We start from the raw sequence: 14,538 nt of genomic DNA, 5'->3' as shown, positions 1-14,538 counted from the left end.
GAGAGAACAGACCCTGTAGTATCAGCACTATGGAAATACAAAGCTGCTTCTGGGGTTCCCACTTTGCCTGTACAGGCATATAAACAACACTGGGGCATACAAGAGTCAGTTTGGTTTAAAAGGCAACTCAGTTAAATACTGGTGGTATTTTGGGGAGCTTATAAGTGTACCTTGGGCAATGATCAGAAGCAGCCATCACATAATAGTTATCTAGGTAGAATCAATACAAATGCTCTTCCATAAGGAACATAGTTCATAGAAAGGTACATTTCTTAGTTCTATTTCTATTTGACCAGCTAACTAAGGTCCAGGTAACTTAACTAACAACAACAGGAGCAAAAAATAAATAAATCACTTTTCTGCCTTGGCCAGATGAAATGATAAACTGAAAAGCAGAAGAAAATAACAGAAAATCAACAATAAAGACCAACTAAAACATTCCCAAAGAAAAACAGAGAATGTTACTAATAGGGCTGCAACTGTAGCAAACGAAAAATAGCTCAATGAAAGACTAAAGTTATGATCCTTGGGACTGGGGACTGCCAAAAGTCACAGGATAACATTTTCTGGAACAACGCTCTATACATGCACAAACCTCCATATTTAGTGCACAGAAACATTAATTTTATTGTATCAGAATATTTTTAAGCTATAAACTCTTTGTCAATCTTTTGAAAGCGACTCAATCGACTATTAAAAATATTGAACTTTTAAAATTATCCTCAAAGCAATAAAAGCTTCCATATTAATGTACAGATCTGCATCCCTGGGTAATTCATCAAAATGCTTAGTTGTTTTAGAATGATTTTATTGCTTTTATTCAAAAACTATCGTTATTGTGTGCATAATGTATATAATTAAATCTATTTTCAAATTATTCCCCAGTTGAGTATTAAACTCAACTGCACTCTGCAAACATTACTTTCAATAATGCTTGTTTTAAAATATGTGGAGCTTCTAAAACTTATTTTAGAAGTCTTGAATTCCTTTCAAAAAGAGGGTTTTTTTACCAGTAAATTTCAAAGGAGTATCTTAAGCTATTTTTCAACTGGTCATTTTTGGCATACTTTTGTATTCAATGATGCATTTGAAAGAGGAAACAAGCAGAGAAGTTGGTTTTTCTCATCCCGTAAGCTCCCGTGTAAGTGGTTCAGCACTGACTTAGTGAGGACCAACAGTAGGAATGTGTCTTTATCCACAGGCAGCAAAAAATGTACCATCTCATCTTGGAGTAATTTATCCAATAAGATGATTTAGGGGACAGTTCAATGGCACCAGTTTTGGAAGGCCAAAGCAGAGGGAAGGAATATAAATCAAAGGTGACTGGCAGGTAAAGGATATATGCAGCAATCAGCCAAACCATGTGCACCCTGGCACAAATTCAACAAGATCATTTATAAAAATTTTAAGTCAGGAATACACAAAAGGGGGTCTGGTGCTAACTAAATCCACAGATAGATTACACTCCACTGAAATAAACACTTCCAGATGCTGGTGTACAAAAACCTTTCACAGAAAGAAATGTTTTCTTTCATAAATTTGAAGGGAGGAACCTCGGGTGAAGGGAGAGGAAAACAAGGGCTCCATACTGAGACCTGGTTTCCTACCGCTTTTACGGAACTAGTCATTTTTTTTCCAAAATATAAAATGTGACACACAAGAAAACAATATGCTGAAATTCAGCCCTGACTAAATAAACTTCAATACAGCCATGTTTGGGTAGCAAAAATAATATCTTTGGGTCTTTTATAAAGCACTTAATTTTGATGCAGCTCAACTGACAACACATGCTGTATCTTACTGATGTTTGCCCTTAAGGACAATAGTGTTTCTTGAAGACTTTTACACACATACATCTCCCACATTCTATGTATGTGAAAAAATAATTATTATACAAATTATATAGACAGAAACAAGGTTTTGAGGAGACTAGATAAGTGTAAGTTGTTAAGAAAGACAGCCTAGCATATCAAAGTATGAAAAGAGCCTCAACATTTTTGTGCAGTTTAATATTAATACACCTTTAAATGAGGCAAAGACTATTACATTACACTGTGTTTTTTATTATATATATATTTGATAAAAATTATTCCTCTTCTATTTTATTACACTGGAGTAAAGGTGTATTATGACATACCGTATATACTCGAGTATAGGCCGACCCGAATATAAGCCGAGGCACCTAATTTTACCACAAAAAACTGGAAAAGTTATTGACTCGAGTATAAGCCTAGGGTGGGAAATGCAGCAGCTACCGGTAAATTTCAAAAATAAAAATAGATACCAATAATGTTTTTCAAAGCCATTGTAAAAATTTGCTCTGGATAACAAATTATTATCACACAATACCGGTGTATTCAATGAAATACTTCACTCACCTCATGATGCTGATGTCCCACTGTGATGATGATGTCCCGTGCAGCTGCGGGAGCGATGTCCCGCCTCCTATGACACACGGCACAGTGATTCCTATCATTGGATCACTGTACCAGAGGAGGTGGGACATCGCTATGTGGCTGCTTGCCATAACAAGGAGGAGGTGGGACATCGTTGCAGAGCGGCAGGAGGGGGAGGAAGGGGAATCGTAAGACAGCCCTGCATTACATTAGAACGTGAGGAGGGGAGATGGTGCGGTGCGCGCTGCGCAGCAAACTGACACAGAGGGAGGGGAAACTCACAGGGGCGCCGGGCCATTCACGAGTGTCACCCAGCGGCATGGCCCCGCCCTTTTTTCTCCTCCATTTCGGGCAAATTTTTCACTGACTCGAGTATAAGCCGAGGCGGCTTTTTTCAGCCCAAAAAGTGGGCTGAAAAACTCGGCTTATACTTGAGTATATACGGTAAGTACTTTTTTAAAAATGTATTTTAATCAATAATACTTTTCAGAGTTCATTTCCAATCATGACAGAAATTATGCTGAGATTTCTGAACCTCAGTTGCAGAATCTTCCCATATTGTGGGAAGAAGAGAATCAACTCATATTGGAAAATAGGCTTTCAGTCTTTCAGGTGAGGGACAGGAAAAAAAATTCTAACAGGGCCTGATGATCAGAGGAGCAATGGACAAGTTGCCTCTTTTATTTTGTGGGGAACAAAGAAGGGATTTTGGAGTACAACTTTTTTTTAAGGAATTTTAAAAATGTGACACTCATTGACATGTTTCAGTATGGACTTTTACCATTATAACTTGTAGGAACCATCAAAATGAAACTTGGGGAAGGCTGAACAACTTTATTAGTTGCATAACCATATCCTTGTTATCAACAGCTGTTAATATAACAGCTAATATTAACAGGAAATTTATTTAAACCTAACAGTTCAAAAGAATGTAAGTGTGTTCAGATAAAGGAAAAGCAAGAAGATGACACTGGCACTTTTTTAGTCCCCTAGTAAGCATTTTGCATGCATTCTGTATACTTTCACATATACATTTTATGGCTATAAAATAAATGTTTTTTTGAGGCCCAGAAGCAATTGCAGTAGGAAATGGCATCCAGCCAGCAGAGAAAACTGCCAACCCCAAAAGCAAGCAAAGTCAACAGTTTGGGTGGGAGAAAACTATTTAAGAAAAAAAATAGCCAAAGCTAGAGTAAATGACAGTAGCTGGAGAGGATGAACTTCCAATGTTAACACAATAAAAGAGATAAAAGAAGGAAAACAATTTGTTTTTCGTATATTCCTCAATATTCGTGAGGCAGATTTTTTTTCAAAGTTAAAGTGGAAATATTTAATTTGGAAAATAATGTTGCATCAAGGGGGCATTAAAATACTTTTATCACAGCAATTTGCATTCTAAATTTAAATAGCAAAATTTGGAATACATCAAGAACAGTATCCAGGCATTTCTATTCATGGTTTTGCACTAATTACATTCTTATTCATTTATATACTTTGCTCTATATTTATTTATATACTTTGTTTACAATGTCCTATGAAAGCATAATATTTTTAAGAGAAGAAATACTAGGTATGTATTTTAAGGAGACATTCAAAGCAGTTACCATATCCAGACACTGAGATACAAATCAGTGAAACAGTTTTAAAACATTCTGTGACAATTCCGATTTTATACCAAGTAATAGCAATAGATTTTACTCCATTTACTTTTTTGAGTTTTTTAAATGCATCTAGTTGGTTTTTGTATGTGGGACTAGATCAACTACTCCTGTATTAGGAGTAGGTATACTGAACTCAAACAACATATAACAGTGGTAACTAGAAAATTTTACAGTTTATGTTATCAAAATAATTAAACAATTGTTATTAGCAATTATAATGACCGCACAAGTAATATTACAAATAAGTCATATTATTATATGCTATTACTGCAGTGCAATGTACATAATGAAATGTTACATTATCAAATCTATGCTAAAAAGGCATAGATAACAACTCAACTCTGCTATATATAATTGTAAAATATGCATGAATACGTAGAAACCTCCAAAGAATGGCCTTAGATAAGCTAAACAAACATGATATATAATCTAATTATTTGTCTAGTTATTTTCCTTCTCTGTAGTACAGCCTTTGAGAAATCTAAAAATGTCATTTATAGGAAATTATAACTAGTATCCAGATATTCTGTCACCCACTAACTAAGAGATATTTGATATTGAGCTAATTAGAAATGCTGTTGGTGACAATATATTTTCTCCCAACTCTAGCCAATGAACGAATTCCCATAGATATACTTTGGCCTTTTTGAATTGTTTACCCAATTTAAACACCATTTTCAAGCAATTGGTTTCAGTACCAAATCAAAACTGGCTACATCTGTAACACACCCATATTGGCAGACAAATAGCTTTTTCAGCAATATTTTGTTTCAAATAATAATGGAAGTGAATTCTTGGAAAGACAGAATATTAAATTCAAAAGAATCAACAATATTTGGGGATTGTTATTTTTGAAAAACCCAACTACTCTTTTTTGGAACGATCTCCCCGTGGAGATCCGGACCCTTACCACCCTTCAGACTTTCCGCAAAGCTATTAAGACCTGGCTATTTCGGCAGGCCTGGGGCTGATAAGTTCCCAGCCCCATTCGAATTTGTTGTGACTGTTGTTTATCTTTTAACTTGTTTTTGTCTCATTTGTTGTTTGTATTCCCCCCCTTATTTTGGTTTGTTAGCCGCCCTGAGTCCCTCGGGAATAGGGCGGCATACAAGTGAAATAAACATTTCCAAACAAACATTTATTGTGAAATTCATATAGCATTATACAGACAAGATGATAGTGATGTCCTTTAAATTGCTTGCACCTGCATATGGCAAACGTCTTTTGTATGTCCTGACATACCACCTATAATGAGCTATTTTGCAACTTGATATAAAGGCCAATTGAGTAAATAATCTGATGAGCATGATTAGTTCTGCTCAAAAATAGTTATCACAGGAACAACATAGTGAGGTTTATTATGCACAGCAGCTTTTAGTTTTCCTATTTTGTTTTACCTCTTGAATTGGACAGATATGAAATTCAAACTAGGGCAAATGGTCAATAAAGAAAGTATTTGGCAAATGGAGAAACCTACATATTTCTTTTAAAATAATTTTCCTCGCATAGCGTCAAATTATTTCCAGTTGAGAATGCCAATTTATTTTTTTATTTTTTTATTTTGTTAAAGACACCTGTTGACTTAATGCAATAATAGCTTCATAACCTCAAAGAAACTCATTGATTCCCATGTTTTAATGTTTCAGCATAAAGCAATATTATGTTTTGACCTTTTATATTGTCAGCACAGGTAAATTAATCTTAAATTAGGAAGAAAGAAGCAACTGTATGTACAAATGACATAGTTGTATACTATGTGAAGATACACTGTAGAGCAGGGAAGTCAAACTCAAGGCCCGCAGGCCGGATGCATCATGTGCTGGCCACATCCACCCCCGGTTTAGCAAAGGGGGGGAAGTTCCAATACGTCACATGATGACGTTAGTTTGACACCCCTGCTATAGAGTGTCAGCAAAAGGAAGAAACATAGACACATAATCTGTAATTATGTATGCACTGAAATGTTAATTGCATTACTTTTAATGATTTAATTTTGCTGTATTAGCTTCCTTGATTGGCAAACATAGTAAAATTTAAAAGCTAATTGTTCTGCATTAATTTCCATTTGCATTATAGATAACAAATTATTAACTGGCAAAGCCCTAATGCAGGCATGAAACACAAATCACAAACTCGGACAGAGGCAGTGGAAACACTAATCTCTTGACACTAGTTCAAATGTAAAAGAACCCAACATTTGGGGTAAATTCCCTATTGCAACACTATGATTATATTTTAAACAAATATCTCTGAATTCCTTGCCTAAATCTCCCTGCAGAGCCGGGCACCTCCGCTGCCCGCCACTGCTGCCTCCCCAGCATGGCTTTTTCTGCAACTTCCAAACCACGGAGGTAGGATGCCGAGTCTTTCCGCAGTTGCTGCTCTGGGAGTACGTTTTATGGTTGTGGGCTGATTGCTCTATTCCCAGAGTGGCAACTTCTGGAAGCCTCGGCATCCTACCTCCGTGATTTGGAAGCCACAGAAAAAGTCATGCTGGGGCGGTGGCAACAGTGGTGGTGGGCAACAGCGGAGGTGCCCAGGCTCTGCAGGGAGAATTAGGCAAGGGCGTTGTGAGGCTGGGAGGTGCGTGAGCAGGGAGCAGAAAAGCAGCTCATGCAACCCACCTCTCCAGCCATGCAGAGCCCCATTCACTGACCTAGGGGCATTTCGTAGGCACGAAGCCACGGGAGCAGGAGGGCAACGAACAGGCGCTCACGTGGCTTGGCAATACCCTAGTTCAATGAATGAGGTGCTCACGTGGCTTGGCAATACCTTAGGTCAATGAATGGCGCTTTGCCCGGCTGGAAAGGGGGATTGCCAGGTGATGCTCATGAGTGTGGTCACCTCATGGCTGCTGTGTTATACTGCTGCAACAGCGCAACACAGCCGTTCGACTCTGAGGATGTGCTAGGCTCTTCGGGAGCCCGCTCGCAAGAGAGCAGCAGCCCAGCAACCCCCCTCTCCAGCTGGGCACAACGCCACTCACCGACCTAGTGGTATCCCTAAGGCGCCAAGCAATGCAAGCCTTTGCTCACCCCCATCCCATTCCCGCGGCTTGGCGGGATACCACTAGGTTGGTGAGCGATGCTCTGCCTGTCCAGAGGGGGAGGGGTTGTCCAGGGGGCTTATTTTTGGGGGGGGGCTTATTTTTGGGGGAGGGCTTACATTTTTTTCCACCTGAAAAATGTGGCATGGCCTTATTTTTAGGACATGTCATATTTTCAGGGAAACACGGTAGTTAGGTGCTGCTTCCTGCTGCTCATAAGAGCCAAGGTGGCGCAGTGGTTAAATGCACTGCAGGCTACTGCTAGATCAGCAGGTCAGCGGTTCAAATCTCACCGGCTCAGGGTTGACTCAGCCTTCCATCCTTCTGAGGTGGGTAAAATGAGGACCCAGATTGTTGGGGGCAATATGCTGACTCTCTGTAAACCGCTTAGAGAGGTCTGAAAGGCCTATGAAGCGGTATATAAGTCTACTGCTATTGCTATTGCTATAAAAGAATTAAGATTATTTAATAATCCCTTCTTCCTCAATAGCCACATTTATTATTTCCTAATAGGGTTGTATAGAGTATTTTAAAAACTGTGATTCACATTACTGTCAGTAAAGTATCTCTCCTCAACATGACTGAGAGCCAGTGTAGTAGAGTGGTTATGGTGTTGGACTAGTAGAGGTACCCATTTACCCCCATTACCCCTTGGCCTTTGGGTCAGCCACTAGCCTAGCTTAGAAGCAAATATTGTTTCCTTATATAGGAACTATTACATACCATTATTTGACATTTATTTATTATATTTATATCCCATCTTTCCTCCAGGAGCCCCAGATTGATTCACAAAGTAAGACTGTTACAAGATCTAAAATGATGCTTTCATTTTCACTGTTTATTTATTTAATATTATATTCCTCCTTATTTATTTTTTCTAAACAACTCAATGAGGTGAATATACTTAATACCCTTTCCTCCTCTTATTTTCCCCACAACAACCCTATGAGTGGGTTGGGCTGAAAGAGAGTGACTAGCTAGCTTCAACTCATACAAGATGAGTAAAGTTATAAAGATGAGTTAATAATAGTATCAGAATCGGAACAGATTGGTAAGAAACTGTAATACTGATAAACACCAGGGAAACATTTTTGGGCATTCTTCTGACACCATTCTTAGAGCCTTATCCTTATTAAATGGAAATGCTTTGAATATTTAAAAAGAAATAGATAATTTTAAATACAATTTTATACTTATGTGGAACTAAGATACTTTTTCAATTACATCTGTAAAGATGCTTCTTCAAGTACATTACAATCCTGTAAATGGTTTATGAAGTCTAAGTCATTAAGAACCTTTAAATGTATGACAAGGAATAAATCTTTGTTAGACAATTGATCAATCCACTAATTTTAGAATATTTAAACTGTTTAAAGTTGACACTAGGAGTACTCCAAATAAAAATATTTCATCATTAAAATTATTTAAAACAAAATTATCTTCCTTTGCCCTACAAAAGAAAAATATTGTTTCATTCCCCCAAAGAATTATTCCATTTTTAAAGAAAACTAGAATTGCCACAAATTGCACTCAACAATTCCAAGGCTTCTTCATTTGACCACTTGAAAATCAAACTTCTCTAAGATTATAAATATAGCTTCTTAAATCTTTGTTATTACATACTGTGTAAGGGGAAAGGGGTCCAATCTTGTGGCCGTAGCGTCGAATGGCCTCTCTGATGTGGGCAGGCTGGATGGCATCACTTTGGGCTTCTGCACCACAAGCTGCAGTACTCTGCAGCAACAATATCAACAACAATATAGCTCATTCATTGTTATTAAGTCGAAAACACATAACAAGCACGCACTGTGAATTAATTAAGAAAATTGACCTTTCTAGAATTTGTTTATTTCATTTGAAGAGACAATCATTGTCACACCATTCACATTAAAATAAAACTAAACTTCCATAAACAGAGCAAAAAGGAAATGTATTCTAGAATATAAAGTTTACTTATAGATGAAGAACAGGAAGAAAAATAGTGTTTTCCTTTGCAAAAGGGCTATTTTGGAAGCAAGCAACATTGAAGCCATAATTCCATAGGGAACTTAAGAGGAACCTTTGTGCATCAACTGGGGCTTAGGATGGGATTCACTAGATTGACCACTTCTGATACTAAAAGCCAGTTTGTTTTTTTTAGGACAAGAAAGTAGAAACATTCATTGTTTGGTATGATTAACTCTAGCAAAATTCTTCTGGTTTCCCTAAAAGCTAGTCTTTTATTTCTCCTATATGCAATTTTGTGAAAAGTGTACTTGTGAAGCTTTCTTAGTAATTCAAGTGATACCAGTGTTTAGATTTGCCACTTTATACTCATATTATGTGATTCAGTGTGTAAAGTGGATTTGTAATACTTTCAATGATTGCTGAAATGCCCAATGTGTGATGAGAAAATCTATCTTTTCTGATAGTGATAGGGATTCCTAGCTAAATGAGATCTTAAATGAGATCTCAATTTGTGCTTACAAATTCCTGTAGTGTCCCCACATAAATGTGTGCATGTGTGTATGTTTATGTTTGCATCTATAATATCACATTATATACCTATGGTGCCAAGCTAACATACATTTATTCTGCTCAAAGACTACTAACATTTTCTAGAAGAAGCTTTGTTGAGCAATATTTATTATCAGACAGAGATTACTTATCTATGATTCTGGCATTTATACAGTACAGATAATCCTCAATTTACAACAGTTTGTTCATGACCATGTTACAACAGCAATGGAAAAAGTGACTTGTGACTGTTTTTCACATTTAAAAGGTCAAGCGATCAAAATTCACTTGGCAACTAACTTTTATTTATGATGGTTGCATGACTCCAGGGTCATGCATTCATCTTTTTTGACCTTCTGACAAGCAAAGTCAAATGGGAAGAGAGATTCACTTAAAAACTGTATTAGTAAGTTAACAACTGCAATGATTTACTTAGCAACTGTTGCAATAAAGGTTGTACAATGGGGCAAAATTAACTTAACTGTCTCGCCTAGCAACATAAACTCTGGGTTCAATTTTGAACTTAAGTCAAGGACCACCTGTATTTCATTTTCTACAAGATTTTTCTCAAGCTAGAAATTTTGATAAATCATTTCTAACAAACCAAAACTTATTTCATTTTTAAATCTTATTTATTTTATTTATCCCTTCATCTATTATTTTGTTATTATTTTAAATCTCAATTTAGACTAATTTTACATTTGAATGTAAAATGTCTAAACTGAGATTTAAAATAATAACAAGGTAATACATGAATGGATAAATTTGAATGACTAGAAGTTTTTTAATGGATTTGGAAAAAATATATTCTAGCGAAAATGAATCTTCATGGGAAAATTATTCCAAAACTGTAGCACAATAAGGAAATTGATCTCATCGGAGCACAGTCACAAGATCACCTAAAATGGCTGTCAGATCTCATATAAAGAAATCATAACTTCCAAAGCAACTTAGATTTCCATATGCATTCCGTTCCAATTTCCATTTGACAGCACAAAAGTGAAACGTGCCGGGGACTAATTGATTGATTAGTTTTTAATCAAATGCTTAAAAATGGTTAGCAACAGAAAGAAGGCAAACATTAAAAGATAAGCATGATAAGAAGGAAAAGGAGAATCATACATATTAAACATTCCACTGTGATTAGCTTCACATAATCCTACTCTATCTATGTTTTAGTTTGATAGTTTTTCTTTATTTGATTCTTATTCCACCTTTCTATTCAGATTAGATTCCCAAGGCAACTTATATCTTAAAACAGTCACCCAGAAAGACAGAAATTATTACAGTTCAATGAAACAGGAATGTGTACCTTCCTGGATCCATGCTTCAGAGGGGAAACTGATGTCCTAGCTATACCGATCAGTGCCTCCGTAAAGAAGGCAGAAATTGAAGGCAGGGAGTACCTGATAAGCATGTCATCTTCAGAAGGAGCTTTCCGTTAGGCCTTATGATTCAGACAGAACCTTAACAGTTACTCTCAAGCATCATACTGAGTCTCTGATTAGATGGTCTGCAAACCTCTTCAATATTTATTAGATGTCACCAGTGGTGGGTTGCTCCTGGTTCAGCGGAACTGGTAGTAGCGACAGCGGGAAGCTCTGCCCACCTGCCAGGATGTTTTTGCGCATACACAGAAGTGTCACGCATGTGCACGAGTGCACACTGGAGTGCGCCCAAACCAGTAGTGAAAAAATTGGCAACCCACCACTGGATGACACCTGACACTTAAGCATACTGAAATACCTGCAGACTGTACAGATAAGCTATTCCGGAGAACAGGATACATATTTGGAGGAGCTGAAATATTTGATTGTCTCCATTGTTAATTTTAACTTACTTTCTTCTTCTTTCGCTGTTTGACTTTGGAGGAATCTTGTCCAGTACTGCCATTCCCCATAGTCCCAGACTGAATTTTCCCAAGGTACTGTGGGCCCATTGATGGCAGGGTTGGTGTTGGTGGTGGAGTATTATCTGGTGAGTCTGGATTGCTTTTCATACTTGCAGTCTGCCCTAAAATATGCATCTAAAAAAAAGACAAAATTATTCCTTCACCTATTTTCTCTGAGTACATATACCTATCAGTTCCATGTTTTAATGGTAGAAGATGAATATGACCAGAAATTGGGGCATTCCAACAATTGCACCATTTCTTTCTGGAGCTATTCCTTCCCAACCCTCCCTACCTCCAAAATCCAGGAAGATCATTATATATATACGTTTCTGTTCTTCATAGAGATTATACTTGATTAAGCTTCACTGTTGAATCTAAATGTATTCTAAAATACCGTATATCCTAAATCATACAATGTGAATATAAATCTTTCTGGTCAAAGTCTAATAGTACTCAATATATACAATAGCATTCCATAAATATATTTTCAGGAGATATATATTTTCAGAAGACTGCCACCAGTCTTCCATTTCTAAGATAAAATGGCAACTATAAGTAAATGTGGGCATCAATAGTCTCTAGGAGATTACTGTATTATAGCTAATAATAATAATAATAATAATAATAATAATAATAATAATAATAATAATAATAATGATGATGATTCCACAAAAAAAATCACCCTACTTGGAACAGCTTATATCCTTCGACGTTACCTTAACAGTTCCTAGGTCCTTGGTTAGGACTCGAGCTGTTGAGCTACCAACCAGCCCCAAAGGCTGTGAATCTCACCAAAGATGATAATAATAACAACAACAACAACAACAACTCTGCCGTTGCCGGTCCCAAGCCCAGAAGAGAAAGGAGGAGAGTTGGGGTCAGGTTGACAACCTGGCCCCATAAAAAAAACCTGCCAACTCATACAATATGGTGAAAGAAACGAATAAAAATTTTATACCGCATTGGTCGTTGCGCAGGTTAACAAGGGCCGTGGCGGATGTTGGGGTCCCTGGACATCCGTCGACAAGTGGGCTACAAATGGACTAGCCAACAAAATGACAAAAATATAGTGCAGATGAAAACCGTGCCATAATGGAATGTTACTACAACTCAGAGCCAGAAAAATCAACAATTGAATCGGGATCCATCTTGGAAACGAACCAGTTAATGTACAGCGCAGCTGTAATAGTCACTAATGAACTAGGCATTAAAATCAAAGTACCTAGTCACACAACAGAAAAAGCATCAAAGCCAAAGTGGAAAATCTGATTAGAACAAAAAGTCAAAAAATTAAGGGCAGATGCTAGTAACTTAAAGAACATGTATGAGCAACGGCTTAAAAACAACAAAATCATAGATCAGCTAATCAGAAGATGTAGATTGGATACAAGAAACATCAATGAAGCTGTAGAGATTGTAAAACAGCAGATAACAGCAACAGCTAGAAAAATTGAAAGATATGAGGCACGAATCATCCAATATAAACAAAATCAGCAATTTTGATCAGACCAACGGCGTTTTTATCAAAGTCTTAATGTGAATGGTGACATCAAAAGTGAAAAACCAGAAAAGCAGGCCATAGTTGAATTCTGGAAAGAATTGTGGGAAAATGCAAAGGACTACAATAAGGAAGCAAAGTGGATACATGACTTAGAGAAAAGCATTGGCAACAAACAAATGCAAGTATTAGAAATAACAACTGAGATGGTCAAAAATTGATTAAAAATGGTAAAGAATTGGACATCACCTGGAAAGGACCAATTACATGGTTTCTGGCTCAAATATGTGACCAGTTTACATGCAATATTGGCCAGGCAACTGAATGAAATTTTACAAAAGGGCCAAATTGATGAATGGTTGACAACTGGAAAAACATACTTGATTCAGAAAGATGCAACTAAAGGACTAACACCTGAAAACTACAGACCAATAATATGCTTGCCAACAACCTTCAAATTACTCACAGGCATTATTGCAGATAACATGATGGATTATTTGGAAACAAACAACATCTTGCCAGTAGAGCAAAAAGGCAACAAAAGAAGGAGCAGGGGCACAAAAGATCAGCTTCTAATTGATAAAATGATATTAGAAAATTGTAAGAACAGAAAAACGAACTTGAATATGGTCTGGATTGATTACAAAAAGGCATTTGACTCACTGCCACATAGTTGGATCATAAAATGCTTAGAAACAACTGGCATTAGCAAAAATATTACATCCTTTACTGAAAAGGCGATGAAACAATGGAGAACTGAGTTGGCAGTAGGGAATGAGATCTATGGAATGGTTAATATCAAGTGAGGAATTTTCCAGGGTGATTCACTTTCACCTCTTCTCTTCATCATCGCAATGATCCCACTATCAGTAATCTTTAAAAAAAAATGAAATTAGGCTACCAAACAGCCAAAGAAGCTGAAAAAAATTCGCATTTACTATATATGGATGATTTGAAACTCTATGGAAAGTCAGAAATAGAAATCCAATCATTGACAAACACAGTCCGAGTATTCAGCACTGATATTTCAATGCAGTTTGGCATGGAAAAATGCGCCACTGTATCCATAAAAAGGGGCAAAATCACTGCATGTGAGGGAATTGAAATGCCCAATGGCCAACTAATTAAATGCAATGAAAATGAAGCCTACAAATACTTAGGCATTCTGCAGTTGGATAACATCAAGCATGGAGAAGTAAAAACTATTGTCAGGCGAGAGTACACCAACAGAGTTAGGAAAATTTTGAAATCTAAATTGAATGGTGGAAATACAATCAAGGCCATAAATACCTGGGCAATACCAGTTATAAGATACACAGCTGGTATAGTTAACTGGACACAAGCTAATTTGGACCTTTTGGACCGAAAAACCAGGAAACTAATGACAATGCACTACAGTTTACATCCACGTGGTGATACTGATAGACTATATCTGCCCAGAAAATCAGGTGGCAGAGGATTATTACAAGTGAAGCAAACAGTTGAAGAAGAAAAACATGCACTGGCTGATTATTTAAAAGAAAGTCAAGAACATCTATTAATCGAAG

The 14,538-nt window shown here is 36.9% G+C and overlaps 1 protein-coding gene across 2 annotated transcripts in view; it reads right to left on the bottom strand.

Annotated features, from left to right (window-relative positions):
- The window catches only part of SUPT3H (SPT3 homolog, SAGA and STAGA complex component), a 230,802-nt gene that overhangs the window by 39,981 nt on the left and 176,283 nt on the right, over positions 1-14,538 (bottom strand). For both annotated transcript variants that reach the window (XM_087716747.1, XM_087716748.1), the window contains 2 exons: positions 11,440-11,625; positions 8,727-8,837 (listed from right to left, as the gene is read on the bottom strand). In XM_087716747.1, coding sequence (XP_087572873.1) covers positions 8,727-8,837; positions 11,440-11,625 — 297 coding nt within the window. The remainder of the gene's footprint in view (positions 1-8,726; positions 8,838-11,439; positions 11,626-14,538) is intronic.

This window comes from Thamnophis sirtalis, unplaced genomic scaffold, assembly GCF_051295495.1.
Source record: "Thamnophis sirtalis isolate CommonGarterSnake01/CBP01778 unplaced genomic scaffold, rThaSir2_p1.2 scaffold_5, whole genome shotgun sequence".
Lineage (NCBI taxonomy): Eukaryota > Metazoa > Chordata > Lepidosauria > Squamata > Natricidae > Thamnophis > Thamnophis sirtalis.
Note: the sequence above shows the minus strand (reverse complement) of the source record. Positions and strands in the feature narration are given on the sequence as shown.